This window comes from Pyrus communis, chromosome 9 (assembly GCF_041283825.1).
Source record: "Pyrus communis isolate YQ-2024b chromosome 9, ASM4128382v1, whole genome shotgun sequence".
Classification (NCBI taxonomy): Eukaryota; Viridiplantae; Streptophyta; class Magnoliopsida; order Rosales; family Rosaceae; genus Pyrus; species Pyrus communis.
The window spans coordinates 17,563,415-17,584,049 of NC_142573.1; the positions used below are offsets into that span (position 1 = coordinate 17,563,415).

Genomic DNA, 20,635 nt, shown 5'->3' on the forward strand with positions numbered 1-20,635 from the left:
AAATGTTTTGTCGCGACAAGATCACTAAGCCGACAAATAACTTCATCGTGAAAAAACAACCTATGTTGACAAAATATTTTGTCGCAATGTTGGTTTGGTGACGGGCACAGTTTGACGGCTGAGATTTGTCGCCTTAAAAATGAGCCAACGAAATATTAAGATTCGTCGAGAAAGATCTTGCGCGACATGCTTTTAGCGACAAAATTGCCGACAAAATTTTTTGTTGGGAAAGGCTCTTTGCCGACGAATTTTGACTTTTGCCGACAAACTAATTTTGTCGGCAAAGTGGAAATTTCTAGTAGTGTATTAAGTTTAAAAGAAATTAAAGAGATGAAAAAAAAAATAAAAATGAAATTGATTAGCTTGGTGCACACAAATCAACCACATAAGAAATTAACAGATGTAAGATAATGTGAAACGAATTTTGAGTTTTATGGAAACGACTTTAAGTTTCAGGGGGCAAAATGGAATCAAAATCGAGTTTCAGGGGGCAAAGTGGAGCGACTTTGAATTTTAGGGAGTAAAGTGGCTACTTTTGAGTTATATGGAGCAAAGTGAGATAAAATCAAGTTACAGAGCCGTAACTAAAAACAAGCCATTAAATAATGCACAAAAAAGAAAGAAAAAAACAAAAACTTCTATCACCGCCACTCCATTATCACGGCAATTTGTTTTATAATTAAGGGGAAGGCTCTCCCATAATTGTAGAGAAATCAACATCATTCATGTTAGTCAAACTTGTAATCTTTTATAAGTGAAAGAAAGATTTTCAAGTAAGAAAGGCAGTCTCACTAGGACCTATGATAATATAGTGTATGTGCTTGAGTGGACTAAAAATTTGTATGAGCCCCTGAGGTCGTTGCAACACTCAAGGGTTTTGAGCTAAGACTGATTAAGCATGCTGAAGAAGGAGGAATGACCAAAAGTGCATTTTTAATCCTAAAATTACAATATAGAGAAAGCTCACAAGCTAGTAATTCTAAGGAGAAGAAATTTTGGAAGAATAACGACAAGAAGGTAGTTTTAAGACTAGTGAGAATTTGGTACAATTGTGAAACACAATAGTAACAGGGAAGGCACAAAAAGAGGCCTGTAAAATGGAAATGGATCCTCTCCGGATCCTTAGTCGTTCTTCGTATATCGTGCGGGTAGTTTTCATCAGGTATTATTTGTGTTTAATTTTAACTAATAAAAGTCAAATGATTTCTGACCGCATGATACACGATGAACGGCTGAGATGTGAGGATCCCTAGGATCCCCACATAATGGATCCAGCGAGGATCCATTTCCCTGTAAAACCTGCAACAAACTGCACTTTGGTGAATGTTGGTATAAGGTTAAAGCCAAGTGCAAAGACTAGGGGTGGTTCCGTATGGGATTTCAAATCGAAAATGGGATCCCAAATCCCAAACAAAAAATTTTCAGGACGAGAATTTGAAGACCAATCCAGAACCGAAATTTCTGTATTCCCAATTTTCAGGATTCCCGAAATATTTTCGGCATTGCTGGATGGTTCGGTATTCTCAAATTTCATACAAATTAAAATACCAATCATTCATACCAAGTTAAATTAACATGGGTAGGGATGAGAATATATATATAAGGATTACACCCCTGGGCGATGTGGGATGTCACATGTATACCGTCACGTGACATTGTATATTTAATCAATGATAGAAAAATTACATATGGTATATTTATGTTTTATGCCTAAACTTTGTATCATATATTTATATTTTTAGTTTGTACCCACTTTTAATTTGCAACATTTTTTTTTTAATTTGTAGTATTTTCTTTTTAGTTTTATTTTGTACCCATGTATTAATTTCTTTTAGCGCCTATATTTTTAAAAATTCATTTGTACTCATAATTTTTAATCTTTTATCTATACCCTAATTTGTTTATAATGTACCCATTCTTCTTTATTAATCTACCACTTTGTTATATGTGAAATGTACCAATTTTTTTAACACTATGGATACATTCTTTTGCCATTTATTATTTCTTATTTTTACATAGTTTTTATCCATTTATTCAATCAAAATGTTTGAATTTTTTTATTGTAACCGTTTCTAGTAGTATTATAATGAGGGATTTTAAATTTATAGGATTATAAATCTCATAAAATATCAAAAAATTAATGTCGAAACTATAAAATATAAATATTAATAGTAATATAATGAGGTGTACAAAGTCAAGGGACCTTGATCAAACTTTGAATACTATTAAAGTTTTAATCAAAGAATGTTAAGAATTAGAAACCGCATTCAAAATATTCCTTTTTTTTATTACATGCCAACGATGAATTGACTTCAAGTCTTCAAGTCTTCTTTTTTCTTTTTCTTTTTTCCTTCTTCCTTTTTTTTTTTTTTTTTTTTCGTCGAACAAGTCTTCAGGTCTTCAAGGGATGGCGATGGGCTAATCTTATCAAACGATGACTTGACTTCAAGTCTTCGAGTGATGGTCTGAGCAAATTATTATGTTCACCTTATCACCGCCCATTTCTCCACCTTCTTGACTTCTTGCATGTTTAGAATTATGATCACCATTTTTTGTATTCTTTTGTAGTCCATGGCTCCCCAAGTTCATTGAAAGAAACAACTTTGTATATACTGTCTACAAAAAAGCGACGTCGATTTCTCCGCCCTTAATTATGTGAGGTCCTAAGCATATAAAATTATAAATAAAACAGATAGTCATTAAATACATATGCTGACGTTAAATAGAATTTAGAAATTAAAATTAATTTTTAATCTTGAACAAGACATTTTTCTAAACTTTATCTATAATCAACTTAAATCCTGCAATAAATAATTAATATTGTGCGCACCCAAAAATATGTGTAAGTGCTGAATAGGATATTAGCTAGCTTAGAAAGACTTCCATCGATTCGTCGGCCTGTCACTTTGAATGCATGGTTAGCTTTACAAGAACGTTTATGTTGATGATCAGTGGCTTATAATCTGGTTCACGAAGACCTCGTGCCCGTGATTAGTGGAACAAAAGCTACTTTGTTTATGAAAGAGATAGCAGCCTCAGTGACATTTTTATTAGAAGGAGTGACAAGTAATTGATTGGTATGTGTGCAAAGCTCGAGAAAATAAAACATTAAACCTAAATTGAAAATAATTAATATTCTCGTACTATTGAATAAATTGTGTGTATATTAGTAAATCCTACTACATGGACGAACTTCAACTCATGTAATTAACATAAGATAAGTAAGTATAACGATAAATAAATTGAGGTAAGGAGTGTATATATACAGAACTAGAACCTGTATTAAAAAGATAAATAAGCGTTGAGATGAGTCACATATGCAAAAACGATGACTTGACTTCAAGTCTTCATGTGATGGTGATCAACTGATTCTATCTGCTCAAATTATTATGTTCACATTCTTTGAGATCAAACGAGCATACAGATAAAACTAAACGATCGAGTTTGCAAATTGACTTGACTTCAAGTCTTGAAGCGATGGTCTGAACAAATTATTATACAAAAAAAGGACATCGATTTCTCCACCTTTAATTATGTGACATCCTAAGCATATTTAATTCGAACATAAAAAAATAAAAACAAAAACATACATCATAATCTGAAAAAATAAGGGTCCGTTTGATAACCAAAATTTTTAGTTTTTAATTTTGAGAAATGAAGTCATTTAGTACTACAGTTTAGTGATATTACTCTTTAATTGTTATTGATTTTTCTGGTTTGAATTGTAATATTTTTCATATCTTAGAAAGCCTTATGGAAGGCATACTTATACAATACAAAGAAAGCTGAAAGCAAAGCTGAAAGCTTTACACCCTACACTGAAAGCTTTACACCCTACACACTTGTAATCTGACAGCACACATGCACTTGCACGTTCCTTGCTGTGCTGTCTGTGCACGTTCCTTACTGAGCTTGCCTGTATGTGCACGTTCCTTGCCTTTTTCTTCCAATACTCCCCCTCAAGCTGGATCCAGCAGGTTGATGGATCCAAGCTTGGAGAGGAGTCTTTGAAACTGATGAGAAGCCAGAGGTTTGGTGAATATATCAGCCAGCTGATTGAGGCTTTTTACATAATGTGTCTGAATCACCTGCGACTGTACTTGTTCACGGACATAATGACAGTCGACTTCAATATGCTTCGTCCTCTCGTGAAAGACGGGGTTTGATGCTATGTGCATGGCAGCCTGGTTGTCACAGAATAAGGTCATTGGTTGAGCTGTGAACACACCTAAGTCACATAAAAGTCCTTTTAGCCATATCAGCTCACACGCGGTTGAGGCCATTGCATGATATTCAGCTTCGGCACTTGATCTTGCGATGACAGTTTGTTTCTTGCTCTTCCACGTGACCAAGTTTCCACCAACAAAGGTACAATAACCAGTGGTGGACTTGCGATCGATTGCGTTTCCTGCCCAATCAGCATCACAGTACCCCATGATTTGAGTGTTGTCATTCTTTGCCATGAGGATGCCACGACCAACAGACCCTTTTAAGTAACGTAAGATTCTTTTGACAAGGTTCAGATGCTCGATGGTGGGAGAGTGCATGAACTGACTGGCAATACTTACTGAATGTGAGATGTTTGGTCTGGTGATCGTTAGGTAGATCAGCTTGCCGACAAGCCTCTGATATAAGCTGATATCCGAGAGTGGCGTGCCTCCCAAGTCAAGCTTGAGCTTGCTATCAAGAGGGGTAAGTGCAGGCTTGGCATCACTCATATTTGCATCTTTAAGTAGGTCCATGACGTACTTTCGTTGATTAAGAAATAGTCCCTTGTAAGAAGATGCCATTTCGATTCCAAGAAAATGCTTCAACACCCCAAGATCTTTAACCGCAAATTGTTGTTGAAGTGATTGTTTGAGTGTGGTGATTTCAGCAGCATTGTCACCTGTAATTATTAAGTCATCCACATATATCAACACAACTAATTTGCTTGCAGCTCTTGTGCGAACAAATAATGATGAATCTGCATTACTCCTTTTGAACCCAATGCTATGAAGAACGGTACTTAGTTTTGCATACGAAGCACGTGGTGATTGCTTCAGTCCATAAATTGACTTATGTAACTTACACACCAAATTAGGCTCTTGGCTTTGAGGGTGTCCTGGTGGCAATCTCATATAGACTTCTTCTTCAAGATCACCATGTAGAAAGGCGTTCTTCACGTCCATTTGATACATAGACCAGCCTTTATTGACGGCAACAGACAATAGAACCCTTACTGAGTTCATTTTTGCAACAGGAGCAAATGTTTCCTTGTAATCCACCTCAAATGTTTGAGTGAATCCTCGAGCCACCAGCCTGGCTTTATGCCTCTCAATCGAACCATCAGAATTAAACTTGATCTTATAGATCCACTTACAGCCCACTGCCTTTTTTCCTTGTGGAAGTTTGGTGATGCTCCAGGTTTTGTGTTGGTCTAGTGCTTTGAGTTCTTCTCTCATTGCTTCTTTCCACACAACTTGATTATTAGCCTCATAAAAGTTTTGAGGCTCACTGTGACTTGAAATGTTGTTAAGAAAGGCAGCATGAGATGGAGTTACCTTTTGATACGACACGTAATTTGAAATTGGATGCCTCGGTTTATATGTGACAAAATCTTGAAACCTTGTGGGAGGTTGTCTATCACGCCGAGGATTGCGTCGAGGTACTAGGAGGTTTGTCTCATCCTCATTCAAATTTCCAACCACTCCTTGAGAATTTTCTATGTTGCCGTTGTCATCATCATGCACCGAGTCATCATCATGCACAGAATTATCAGGATGAGTACCTTCATTATTGACTTCAATGGGAGGTGTAGAAGTACAGATTCTTGGTAGAGGAATTAGGTCTAAGATGCACTCCCCCTGACTTGTGGCTTCATGTGATTTGCTGAAAAAAAGGTTAGCTTCATGGAATCGTACATCTTTAGATACAATTATTTTTCTTAGTTGAGGATCATAGCACTTATATCCTTTTTGTGTTGATGAATAACCAAGAAAAATACATTTGAGAGCTCTAGGGTCCAACTTATCTCGATGGTGTGACTGTATATGAACAAAACAGACACATCCAAAGACTCTAAGATGGGAAAGGTCGATTTTTCTTCCTTTCATGACTTCAAGTGGAGATTTAAACCCCAAGACTCGGCTAGGAAGTCTATTGATGATGTACACAGCCGCCATGACTCCTTGTGACCAAAATCTTTTTGGTACGTTCATTTGTAACATTAATGCTCTCGTTTTTTCCAGAATGTCACGATTTTTCCTTTCAGCTACACCATTTTGTTGAGGTGTGCCGACACAACTTGTTTGATGCATGATACCATGATTGCTCAAATATAATGACATAATATGGGACATATATTCGGTGCCATTGTCAGATCTTAAGGTTTGAATTTGAGAGGAAAAATGGTTCTTAACGAGATTGTGAAAATCCTTAAAAACTTCAATCACTTCACTCTTAGACTTTAAAAGGTACAACCATGTGGCTCTAGAGAAATCATCAACAAAAGTTACATAATACTTATAACCATCAAAAGATTCAAACGTTGGTCCCCATACATCTAAGTGAACTAGTTCGAAAACTTTACTAGTCTTAGATAAGGATGAGGTAAAAGACAATTTGGTGGCTTTAGACAAATGACATGTTTCACACGAAATTAAATCATTACCTAAGTTTGGAAACAAGGAAGACAAAACAGGTTGGGAAGGATGAGCTAAACGTTGATGCCACAATTGACTATCTTGGGATGGACTGGACTTGGCTTGAAATCCTCTGGGACTGTTTTTTGATATGTAATAGAGGCCATCAAGGTAAAACCCTTCACCAATCGTCTTCTTGGTGAGGCAATCCTGAAAAATGACATTGTGAGGAGAGAAAATGGCCAAACAATTTAAGGTATTGGTGATTTTTCCCACAGATAGAAGTTGAAATGGAAAAGAAGGAACAAATAAGGCTACTGACTCAATTTTGTCTGATATTAAGTTGATATTCCCCTTCCCTAAAACCTTAGAACTCTCACCATTGGCAGTTGAGACTTGAGACGGTTTTGAAAATTTTTCAAACTTGTGAAACTTAGAAACATGGTTGGTCATATGATCTGTGGCACCCGAATCAACAATCCACAAATCATGCATCATATTTACATTAAGAGCAGTTTTAAAAGCAGTCATGATACCTTGCATGTCATCTTGGGCCATGTGTTGTGTTTCTGTCAGAAATCCAGCAAACTTGCCTAGCAAAGCTGTTGAACTTCCATCTTCAAAGCCGACCGTTTGGTCATTCTTAATCCTTTCTTTCTTGCTTTGAAGATACACTGCAAACTCATTTATGAGTGCAGCTGGATTTGCAGTGAAGCTCTTGAGTGCATCAGACCTATGAGAGGTTGAGGTAGTTGCATTGTTGGCTCTATGTGGTGCACGGTTCAGTCTTTGTGAGCCCTTGTTATCCTTCATGAACTCTGGCTTTAATTCTGGATGTAAAATCCAGCATGTCTCCTTAACGTGACCAGTATAGTTGCAGTGTTGGCACTTTAAGTGTGGATTCTTCACTTTGTATTTTCTTTCGTTGGCTAGATAAGCCCTTGCTTCAGTTACACTGGTCTTTGTGCCAGTGTTCATGACTTTCCTTCATACTTCTTCACGTTGGATTGTTGCACATACGCTGGTGAAGGAAGGTAGTTCGGGGTTCATGAGTATGTGGCTTCGTAGGTCTTCGTATCCTGGATCGAGACTTGACAAGAGTTGGAATATCTTGTCTTCTTCTGCCCTTTTCAGTAGTAAAGACGCCTCAGTTGTGTGAGGCCGATACATTTCCAGCTCATTCCACATGCTCTTCATGCTGCCTAAAAGTTGAACAAAGGGCTTTCCTTCATGTTGTATGTTGGAAATGTTCTTCTTCAATTGAAACACACGTGCAGCATTGTTCTGGCTGCCATACATTTCCTTGACTGTCTGCCAAAGTTTGAATGATGATTCAGAATAACTGAATATTTCAGCTAGTTTACGTTCCATGGAATTTAGGAGCCATGACATAACTAGCTGATCCTTGCAAAGCCAGATTTCATAAGTTGGTGAAGAAACATCAGGAACTTCGATGCTTCCATTTATGAACCCTAGCTTGGACCTTCCACCTAGGGCAAGACTCACTGCTCTCGACCAAGGTAAGTAATTAAACTCATTTAACAAGACTGAGCTTAATCTTTGATTTGGATTGACATCCACCTCAGACATGGTTGAGGAGGAAGGTATCTGGGAATCTCCAAACAAATAAGAATTCTCTTCCGCCATATAAAGAAATCTTTGGATGAAATCTGTAGCTTCCTCTCACGGAAAAACACTTTTCTTCTCCACCAGAAGCACTTTCTTCCTCCCTGCTATAAAACCCATACCGCCAAATCCATTTCTTTCACTCACAGAGTGTCAGGAAAAAAAAACAGAGGGAAAAAAAATCACCGACGAAATCACCGGGAAAGGCTCGATCGGGCAGGTGTGCCAGATGATCGGAGCCGTCGTCGATGTGAGGTTGAGGAGGGACTTCCCCCGATCTTGACGGTGCTTGAGGTGCTGGACAACTCGATCCGGTTGGTGCTCGAGGTGGCTCAGGACCAGGATTTGTTCTTTTCGATCTGGGTGGTCTCGGATTCGGATCTTCAAACTCTCAAAAAACAGTAGCCTCGATAAGCCTTAGCATTCCAACTCGTTCTCTCCACCGAGTCGACTCAGAAAATGGTTCTAGGCGGTGGAGCAGCTCCCCCAAGAGGAAGTGCAGCAGCTACTGCAAGCATGAGGAGAAGGAGGACGACGAGCGGTGGTGCTTCCGGAGGTGCAGCAGGGACTATGCTCCAGTTTTCATTGTCTTCTCTTCGGCCTCGGCCTTTGACATCGTCAAGCTTCTTGAGAAGCAGTCGGAATTGAGCAGCTTCACACCAACTACCTCAAGGAGACCAAGCTCGGCGACGAGATCAACAAGCGCAGCACCATTACAGTGTTGGCAGTGGACAACGGGGGCATGTCAAGCATCTCCGGAAAATCCCAAGATGTGATCAAGAAGATCCTGAGCGCACACGTTGTTTTGGATTACTTCGACCAGAAGAAACTGACCAGTCTGGCTTCACAGAGCAACGATCACCACCCTCTCTTGGCAGTGGAAGGATAACAGGTCGGTGCCATCCGAATCCGTCATGGATAAGATGATGCAGAAGCAGGTTATTTTTCCTGCTCTGATACCATATTGATTTTTCTGGTTTGAATTGTAATATTTTTCATATCTTAGAAAGCCTTATGGAAGGCATACTTATACAATACAAAGAAAGCTGAAAGCTTTACACCCTACACTGAAAGCTTTACACCCTACACACTTGTAATCTGACAGCACACATGCACTTGCACGTTCCTTGCTGTGCTGTCTGTGCACGTTCCTTACTGAGCTTGCCTGTATGTGCACGTTCCTTGCCTTTTTCTTCCAATAAAATGAGAGATTTTAAACTCGAATTTCATGAATAACGAATTCATACCAATTTATTCCCCAACCCTTTTGGGAAATAATAACCACACACTTGTCTCCCCTACAACAAACACGTCATTATATCTAACCAGTGCATTGAAGAGATGAAACAAAAACGACGACTAAGATTAAACAGATGTGTGTACGGTTAGAAAACTAGAGTGTTTACAACATTTCTCTTCGATTTTTAGTTTTCAATTTTCAGATTTCTTTGGAAGGATTGAATAAAGGAAATTTAATTGGTAATTGTTCTCAGTTTTTAACAGTTAACTAGTATTTATTAGAAACTATATTTCCGCTGATTGGACTTTGTGGTGCCTTGTTTATTGATTTTCCCATCATGTTTTGATGTTCCAAATGTTAGCATGTTTATAGAGGATTCTCAAGATTAGGACGTGGCACTAATTCTCCCATTTTTTGAGCGGATTGATTGAAATTGATAAGTTTTTCTTAATAATTAATCTATATTCTACTTCAAGGGTTACATGTTATAATTCGATCCTATACAATGAGGCCTTAGTGAAAAATAAAGAAAAAAAGTGCAAAATGATATTTTTTTTTGAACGCTTATAATGATTTTCAAAAGTTAGTGTTCGGATTAAATGTTAAAAAATAAATTTGCCAAATTTTTAATACCCTTGTCCTTAATCGCTTGACTTCAACTGAGGTTGCCTAATAGATACGCAAAGCTTTCCTACAGTAGCTAGGCTAGCTAGAGCTGTTACATCCAAACGACTAACTCTGAGCCAAAACAAACGTTTCCTGGCCGCCAGGTAAAGAAGAAGAATCTTCAAAAAGAATTCATGACTTCCAAGTCTTCAATTGATCGATCAATTCACCACCCACTCATCGATCGACTCATACTTTTTTTTTAATTTATGCTTTTCATGAGTCGTGTCTATAAAAGAAGTTAACTTCTCGACTCTTAATTATACGAGAGCCAAAAAACAATATTTCCTATAACTAGAAACGCACTGCCATGGAAATGGAATCTTGGTTGTCCAAGTTTACCTGTTTCCATTGTCTTCTTTTGCTATTACTCAATGCTACTCACTGTTTTTCATTTGTGCAGACTCAGACACGAACACTTTGCTACGCTGACGAGCACTCCTTCTTGTTACAATTCAAGGAAAGCTTTACGATAGACAAGTCAGCTTCTTCATCTCTTTTTGCTTATCCGAAGGTTGCATCTTGGGCTCGAGAAGGAGATCAGAATCAGAGTAATTGTTGTTCGTGGGATGGTGTTGAGTGCCATGCGGAGTCTGGCCGTGTCATTGGCCTTGACCTCAAGAGCAGCTGTCTCTATGGTTCTATCAATTCCAACAGCACCCTCTTCCGACTTGTTCACTTGCAGATGCTTGACCTCTCAGATAACTACTTCAATTCGTCTGAAATACCAGCGAGATTGGGCCATGACCTTTCGAGACTGTCTTATCTCAACCTTTCACATTCTGCATTTTCTGGCCAAATTCCATCTGAAATTTCAAAGCTATCCAAACTGTCTACCCTTGTCTTGTCTTACAATAATGGTTTGGAGCTCAGGAAGTCCATCATGAGAATCCTAGTCCAAAACTTGACCAGCATTAAACAACTTCATCTTAGGGATGTAGGCATATACTCCACTGTGCCTGATATCTTAGTCAATGCATCTTCTCTCACATCTATCGATCTAAGCTACTGTGGGTTGTATGGGGAATTCCCAGTAGACATTTTCCACCTATCAAACCTAGAGGAGCTTAGATTGCAGTTTAACATAGACCTAAATGGTTATTTTCCTACTTTTAACAGGACCAATTCCTTCAAAACATTGGTTGTTTCAGAGACAAATTTCTCTGGTGAACTTACTAGTTCTATCGGAAACCTTCATTCCTTAAATTACTTTGATATCTCAGTCTGTGGTTTTGATTCCCATGTTCCATCTTCATTCGGAAACCTTACACAGCTTAGTTTCCTTGAGATGACTTCATTTCATAACGTTTCTGCAGGCCAATTCATAGTTCCTGATTCCTTGTCTTGTTTTGGAAAACTAACCAAGCTCAACTATTTGGATCTTAGGTATATTAACTTATGGGGAAATTTCCCACGTTTTGTGGCTAACCTGACCCAACTTGCGTATCTAAACTTGGATATCAATTCAATAATTGGTGAAATCCCATCTTGGTTAGCACTAGAGTCGATCCAATTAACTCATCTGCAGCTCGCCGTCAACAATTTGCAAGGAGCAGTTCCAAAGTCGCTTTTCCACCTGAGAAATCTTGAATTTCTTGACCTTTCCTATAATAATTTGAGTGGATTAATTGAGTTTGATCAGTTTTTCAACCTCAAAAAGTTGAAGAGACTTAGTTTATCTCACAACAAATTATCCGTGCATGTTAAGTCTGGTTTGAATGTTACTCTTCCAAAGTTCGAAAATCTAAGGTTGGCTGATTGCAACTTGACAGAGTTTCCAGAATTTTTGAAATATCAATACGAAATGGGAGCCCTAGACCTTCCTGGTAACAACATTCATGGCCAAATACCAAAATGGCTTTGGAATGCAACTAGAGAAACTTTGGTCAATGTCAACCTCGACTCTAACTTCTTAACAGGCTTTGAGGAAAATCCAGTCACTCTTCCATGGAAAAATCTACAACTGTTTGATCTTGCTAATAATCGGTTACAAGGGTCATTGCCAATTCCACCACAATCTATTAGGGTTTACAGGGTCGACAACAATAATTATAGTGGAGAAGTTTCACCATTGTTCTGCAACTTGAATTATCTTGAAGTTCTTAATTTGGCCAACAACAACCTGAGTGGTATGCTTCCACAGTGTTTGGGGAAGTCCAGTAGCTTGGAAATACTGCATTTGATGTTTAATTCTTTCCACGGCCATATTCCTCCATTTTGTGCTAACAAAAATAGTTTGAAATTTGTTGGGTTGGGTTACAATCGGTTACAGGGGATGCTACCAAGATCAATGGCCGATTGCATTCAATTAGAGTTTCTTCACATTGGCAACAATCAAATCAGTGACATCTTCCCTTCTTGGTTAGGGGTACTTCCAGCATTGAGGGGTTTCATTTTGGGGTCGAACGCATTTCATGGGATAATTGGGAAGCCTCCAACTGATCATGAGTTCCCAAACTTATGCATCATTGATTTATGCAACAATCTATTTTCAGGTATGTTGCCTTCTAAGTACATGGAGAACTGGAATTTCATGAAATATGTTGTCACGAACAAGGGAAGCCGGTACTTTGCAGTTTCATCGAATGTCAGCATAAATAAATATGGAAATTTCTATCAATATTCATACGAGATGATAATTCCTGGAAAAGGTGTTGAGTTGAGATATGTTCAGACCCCCTATGATCGAAGACTCATAGATTTCTCAAGTAATAGATTTGAAGGAGAGATTCCAGCAAGTATCATTGCGAGTCTAGGAGCACTTCATGTGCTAAACCTCTCCAACAACATTCTCTCTGGTCAAATCCCCTCATCTCTAGGGAACTTGACTGCTCTTGAATCGTTGGATCTCTCTCAAAACAAGCTCTCAGGAATGATCCCTGGTTGTTTGGCACAACTCACTTTCCTTGAGTACTTCAACGTGTCGTATAACCATCTTTGGGGGCCTATACCACTTGGCCAACAATTTGGTACATTCCTAGAAGATTCATACCAAGGAAACTCAGGTCTGTGTGGAGAGCTTTTGTCCAAGAAATGCAAGGCTTCTGAGAGCTCGAGGCAACTGCCACGATCAAGCTTTGAAGAGGATGAAGAGGCTGGGTTTCCATTTGAGTTTGACTGGTATGTAGTCTTGCTGGGAGTTATTAGCGGACTAATAGTGGGAGTGGTTGCTGGAAACACATTGGCAGACAAGAAGCATGAATGGTTTGTGGAGACATTCAGCAGAAGGAGAAAGCCAACAACCGCAAGGGCGACGAGGGGACGCCGAACCTAGCTTGATGTGTCTACCGGCTAGAGAAATGTTTGGGCCTTCAAGGCCAATTTCATGTTTTTTATGATTTCTGGTGCTTCAGCATATGTTGTTATGTTATATTACAATAATGGGGTTCTATAAGTTTGCTTTGTATAATATTTCTACTTGATCAAATTCAGTGTTATCAACTAAGTAGTTGGAATTACGTTTCCTGTTTCCATTTGCTTCTAGGTCAAAACTAGCAAAAGTGTCGTGCTCTGCTGTGGGTTTTAAATTCGTAGTTTATAGCAAATATGAATCATTTCCCTAATAAAGAGAGAGTTTGAATAACAAGTACATAATAAGCAATTGATACTCAAAAGCTACCAACAGCTTAACTGCATTCATAAACACATATATCACTATACACATAATAGATACTTCTGAAAATTCCATAAAATCACAAATCAACCCATTCATTTCTAAAATAACTCTTTAAGTTACATTACATTTTATTTACTTTGCATTCAAAGCATAAGTGCAATCCAAATGGGAGATTTCTAACTTACAGTTATATACATTTCCAAAAGTTTCCCACATTTATTAGTCGTTCATTCTGCACCTGCATTTTACTAATTCTACATTAAGAGTTCTATATACGACTCAGAAAAGCAGATTTTAACAACTACAAGGACGGACAGTAACACCGCATGACGGTGTTATGATAAAAAATGGTAAACAACATACTAAACAGAAGTGATGTTTTAAATCTGGAATGAATGCATACCTGAAGAGCTGATTTCAAATTGGCGATCCCTTTCCCATCCTGGTAACATTTCAAAATCCAAATCAGAAAATAAAACAAAATTGAATGAACTATGAAGAAAATTTATTCTCCAACAGAAAACTCAGCGCTACACAAAATCATTGAATTGGAATGAAACTAATGAGAATAAATTGAACAAAACCTAACTCAATTGAAGCTATTCTCTGAAAATCTTCCGAATTAAATTAATAAAACAAAAATAAAAATTGTATAAAGTTAGAGATCATAAGAAAGCATATTAGCAGGCAAAAAAAGACGGAGACAGAGCATCAACTAACAGCAGATTTCCTCCAGACTTGCTTAAGAAGTTGAGTACAAATATGTCTTCTAATGCAAAACCATAAAGTGAGTTGTAATCTAAAGGCTCCTACCTTAAAATTAGACGTATTTATCAAATATATCATTTAATAATCCTCACGCATGTAATTATCCTAAATAATCAAATGGGAAACATATATCATAATCTTCGTTTGAGAAAGTCAGTTTGTTTTATGGGGTTTTCACTATTTTCAAAATCAATATCAAATTTTGTAAGGAAGAGAAAAGAATTTACCTCTAGGAAAGTCTGAACGGTTGCGGCGGTTGGTAGAATCGAAGAGATTTTAGCAGATGAGGCGAGGAGGAAGACGTGGAGAGTAGAGGCAAGCAGCGCGGTGAGCGTTTTAGCGGTGAGAAAAACGATGTGGGAACTGGGAAATATCTAAAGAAATGGTGGGTTTACAAATTGGAAAGATTTTTTAATATGTTTGGAACACGAGGTGATGTATCATGTGTTTCTATATAAATTGTAAAATTTTTGTATTAAAAAATTAATAACATAAAAAATAAAAATTTTCACCGTTTATATAATAACATGTAGTGTATCAAATTTCCCGATAAATTGAAGAGGCATGCCTTTTTGGCCATCTTACAATGCAGCTAAAAAAAGTAGCACTGAAAAATGATAATGAAACAGGGGCTTTTTTGTCCCTTCACTGTACTTAGAAACTGTGTTTATTTTCCTTATTGAGCTTTAGTATAGATAATTTATTACGGCTTTTCACGTGTGAATTCTCCATAAGACCAACTTCAGATTTTGGACCTAAATTCAATTTTTTTTTTTTAGTACATCGATATTTTACACTAGGGGAGGGAGAGTTCGGCTATGCCACATAATGAGCAACTTAATTTGGTATCGAATTCACCATCCACAAGATTCAAAGACCTCTCACTTCCAAGTGAAGAGAAATATCAAACTGTAGTACTGAGAGGCCCCAAACTCAAATATTTTAGTTTACTAAAAGACAAAATCTAAGTCTATGAACAGTGAATGTTACTCAACCCTTAAAACCTAAATTTCATGACTTAAAATATATTAACAATTGTGGAATTGCTTTGACCCTATTTTTTTTGGGAAAATATTTTTTGTAACCTTGGGTTATGTTATCTTAATTTAATTTTACAAATATTTTGACATAAAAAAATTTAAATTTCCACAAAAAATTTAAAACCGAACAAATCACACCAATCAACCACTCAACCAACCAAAACTTCAATATAGATGATAATTCATAACATAAACTAAAAATTTAAACACTAATTGAAAATATAAATGATAGTTCGTATAAGCTAAAAGTATTCATCTTGTCCTGAGGATGGGATTGGAAAATAATTTTTTAAAGTTGATCGTCTTAAATTTTTTATTTTATTATTTTAACGTTGAATTTAAATTTCATCCGTTGAATCTGCAATCATACTATAGAGTTCATCTATAGTATGATTTCAGAACCCAAACCTTCCTTTAGATGAACTCTATGTGTGCATGTTCCCAATAAAACAGAACGTTTAACCATAGAGTTCATCTTCAATGAAAGGCCAACTTTATTTTTTCATTCCCCCAATTAAACCGATAAACTCACGCAAGCTGGGTTTTAAACCAACCTAAGCACAAATTCAAACCATTAAGCAAAAACAGCAAGCAATGCAAACCATTAAGCACATATGCAATTTATATATGTAATACCTAATTGCACATATAATGAATGTCCATTGTGTGGTTTAATTCAAATCCTCCAACCTCATACACAACCCATAAGAGCCATTCGGAAACCAAAACAAACCCCCCTTGCAATTTAGCTCACTAACCCAATTGAATCAAAACAAATTCAATCAGGAAGCAGAAAGTTAAGAACAGCCCAAAAACCAAAAGAAACCCACTTGTAGTTTTAACTCACTAATCCATTGAATCAAAACAAATTCAGTTAGAGAAAAACTAGAGTCCAAAATCATATATATATATATATATATATATATATATATATATATATATATATATATATATATATATTATCTAAATGTAAACCAATTCTTAGCTAATTAACTGAGTATACCAAAGAATCAAATTAAACACAAATTCTTAAAAGTTTGGCATCCCAATAATCAAATAAGGAAAAACAACAATGTGTGTACTGCGTGTGTGAGCGTATGTGTTGCATAAGTGTGTGAGTGTATATTGTATTGCCGAGGAAAAACAACAATATCTTCCAAGCGATAAAAAAAGGTATAAGCGTGTGAGTATATGTTGTATGTGTTGTGTGTGTATAAGTGCATGACAGTGTTTGTGTCACACTGCATGTGTATGTATCTAAAATGTGTAAGTGTAGGTAAGTGTGTGTACACTGTGTGGACAAGTGTATGTGATGTGTGTGAGTGTATATTATATGCGTATGCAGTGTGCGTGTGCATATCAAAAAAGGTAAGTGTATGCAGTGTGTATAAAAAGTTACAGTAGGGTAAGGCATATACCAAAATCATTATTGAAGTTAAGAATGATTTCCTAAAGAGATGCAAAATTACAGTAGGGTAAGGCATATACCAAATCACTTAGTTGGAATATACATAAACTTTACTCCTCATAAAAAGAGAGAAAAAAAGTACATATAAAGAATGAGGAATACAAACCTATACAGACAATAAAGATTCCGTAATTGGTAAGAGCTTGCAAAACACCAAAAACTAATAGTTAGAAAAATAAAACATATATCTGGAAGATGAGACGAATTTGTAAGTCGAAAACTCCACCTATAACATCTATACTAAAGCATAAACATTCATGAAAACTCATAATCTATAGCTAAAAAGCACAAAGTATTTTTGTGCCCCAAACCCCCATCTGTCCTCTCTTTGTCTCCCTCCAACTTTACGTGTGATTTTTTTTTTTTTTTTTTTTTTCTTTCTGATGTTGGAATTTTGATCTATGGAGTTTAAGGCTCTGAAATATAGTATGATTTCAGAGCATTTGACAATTTAGTTGTAAGCAAGAAAGTTAATAACTATGGCGGGCATATGAGAGAGAGAGAGAGAGAGTTGTAGGCGGAGCCAATGTATCCCATATAACCACATTAAACGTGGATGCAAATGTAAATATCCGAGGCAATGTTTAAGAAACTTAGAAGATAGATTATTATCCATTAATCGATTGATGCAAAAGAGAGCAAGAAGACATTCAGCGAAAAACTAACATCAACTTTTTGCAACCAAACAGAGGAATCCCAACAAAAAACAATGGTCCTTGACATAGGAAAATGAACTCACCGCCCCAACAGAAGCCTACAACACTAATCCTGAAACACCTTTAATTCTTAAACCTTCAATCACTACCTTTGCATGTTCGATTGCTCTCCGGATCATTCTCTCAGGATCCGTCGGCCCAAGCAGTCTTGGCCAATCAAACTTGATCTTGGGATTAGGAACAAAATATTTTTTTAACTTTCCATTTGATTCTTTGCAGCAGCAGCCATGGAAAGGCCATATGCATCTGCATCCTTGGCTACTTCTTAGACATTCTGTTGACCTTAAAAATTACAAAGCCTACGTGGCGCGCAGGCCGAGTAACTAATGAGTCAACTACGTCCTTCGGTTGATACGGGGCGTGCCAACTTGTCAGCCGGGCTTGGCCAAGGAGTACAATTTGTTGATGTTGCATTGAGCGCATTGCTGACTTCTTGATCTTGCGATTACGGCTAAGGAAGGAACAAGTCTCGACCTTTGGGTTCTCGAGCCTGAAGACAAGGTTACTAGTTCTGCGAAGTTCACGAATCGTCGGCACCGGATTCGGTCACAGTAATTATATTCGTAAGAGTCTAAGCACGTTGAATCGACACCAGACTATATGGACACAAGTACTCGAATGAGATGTATGTCTTGATGGTAAATGTGGTTTGGCCGTCAGAATGCCGAACTCCGAAACTCACTTGTGAGTATCCAATCATAAAATCACTCGGCGTTCAATGTGCCAAATGTCATAACTTGTAACACCTTACTTCACCGGGAAGGCTAATAAGATGACCTCTGCCAATAAGGATTCGGAAACCCTTCTCGACCGAGACTTCGATAGGTAACCAGTCGGCCTCGACACAGTGCTGGTTATCCAAACTGAAGGTGCTCCTCGGTCGGCTGATTCTACGGCAACAATGTTGTTTATCCAAACTGAAGATGTTCGTCGATTGCCTCCACAGTGCTGTTTATCCAAACTGAAGATGTGTCGACGGAAAAAGAAAATAAAAAATCTCAAGATGTTTGAGAAGTTTGTGCAGGGTAGTTGTGTGTTGAATTGGAGGGGGCCTTTCTTAGCATTCAAAGCCTTGTATTTATAGAATTCGTAGTGCTCCGTTGCCGAAATAGATTTTCCCAGTTCCACTCTAACTCTTCTACATCCGAATATTGTGATAAAAACCCTTTGATAATATCACTTTGCCTTAGTTAATGTGTCAATGCTGTGCTCCAATTTGTATTATTATCTTAACATATTAATTGGAAAGATAATTAATTGGAGCGACAATTCACTTCCCAAAACAATCACCTTACTTTTCTCAAGAATCCGTATCCCCCACATGTTGCAAATGCCTATCCAATTTGCAATTCAAATTCATCCCATCTGCAAGTTTCCCATGCATACATGAAGACCACGTATCCCAATAATTCTGATCAAATTGTATTGCCACCTTATCACCACCACGTGTAAAATCTTTTCCCATTGTTCCACGTGGCTTTGTACGCGAGTCCATTCAACCATAGACCCAATGCAGCCGACTAGATACCAAGTTGACATCCATCACCTAACCTTATTAGGTTTCCTTTTCACCATTATCTTTGGTTTGTAGATCCATGTTAGGCCACATGAAGTGTCCAAGAATCTGTATAATTTATTTTGTATAAAAAAATTAAGATAATTATTATGATTAAGAACCATAATATTATCTCTTAACAAGAGCAAATTATCCTAAATTTCTTATCTGATGATTAAGAACCGTGCTCACTCAATGGCCTCGATCGCTTGGACCAATGGTGTAAAATCGAGTCCAAACACATTCAAGTATTTTTTGAATTCTTGCTGACCACAATTACAATTTCGAATTTGAAGCTCTATGAAATAAATAGAGTTTGTAAACACAACCCCAAAGCACAAAGATTTGAAAACGACTTTTCACCTTTTTAATCAGCTGAGGCAGGCATGGGTTTCAAATCTCAATCACTTTCTGCAAGCATGGCCTTCTTTCTCAATTTCCGACCTTTCTGTCTCTGCGTCGCTCTCTCCCCCTCTTTTTCTGTGTCCTTCCCTCTGGCAAGTGTTTGGTTTGATAATTAATTTTGGGCTTAAATCAAAGGAAGCCCAGTTGTGCAAAGCATTTGTTTTGGGCTAGTGACTGCTTTGGTGAAGGCAGTGGCCCACAATATTAAAATGATGGTGCAGGGCAACTAATAGGCAGCAACCCTACACGTAGGCTGATCGAAGGTAAGGGGCAGTAAGGCCTTAGCAGAAAGGCACCTTTTCAATGGAAAAATTGGTAAATAATGAAAGATTTAATGTGATTCACCCCTTGCCCAAGACAATCACGCGGGATTGAAATTGTGCTAGAAAGGAAAAACTTGAACACTTGGATTAAGAAGTCCATAAAAACAACAAGAAAAGCAAGAGAAAATGACACTTAACTCTCTGAACAAAACCACAAGACTTCCCAAAATGCTCTATTATTTCCTGTCATTTCCCTTACATTCTTTCTGTAACAAAGCTATCCTTTGTAATTTTTAGAAGCTCTGCTACATGTTCTTGTGCAGTATCGATTCTCTTTGTAAACATTCAGTACCATTTCCCTTAAAGAAAGTTTTTACATTGTAAACAAAAGAAGAAGTGCTCAACAAGGCAGCAAACCTTGCCCGACAAGGTTGAAACCATGCCTGAGCCTCTTTTATTTACATTTCTGTGTAGTAGATCTGGCTTTTATGTGTTTTCTTTGATCCCTATGATAATTTTCAATGCTTATTTTAGGGCTTTACATTCTTAATGGTGTTGAACTAAATGCTTTTACTTACCTTGTTGCTGATTAAAGTTGGTTTCAAGAAAGTTGACAATCTTAATGAACAAAATCTTCCTATAAATTGGT

At 37.3% G+C, this 20,635-nt stretch overlaps 1 protein-coding gene across 3 annotated transcripts in view; it reads left to right on the forward strand.

Annotated features, from left to right (window-relative positions):
- Positions 1-13,580, forward strand: part of LOC137726735 (receptor-like protein 6) — a 33,234-nt gene extending 19,654 nt beyond the window's left edge. The window contains exon 5 of one of the 3 annotated variants that reach the window (XR_015966862.1): positions 12,651-12,749. Coding sequence is in view for 2 of the 3 variants with exons in the window: in XM_088700413.1 (XP_088556539.1) it covers positions 10,466-13,429 (2,964 nt within the window). In the remaining variant the exon portion in view is untranslated. Of the gene's footprint in view, positions 1-10,434 lie in introns of those variants that run through there. The other 2 variants (XM_088700414.1, XM_088700413.1) reach the window with 2 other exon arrangements.
- The last annotated feature ends 7,055 nt before the right edge of the window (positions 13,581-20,635 follow it).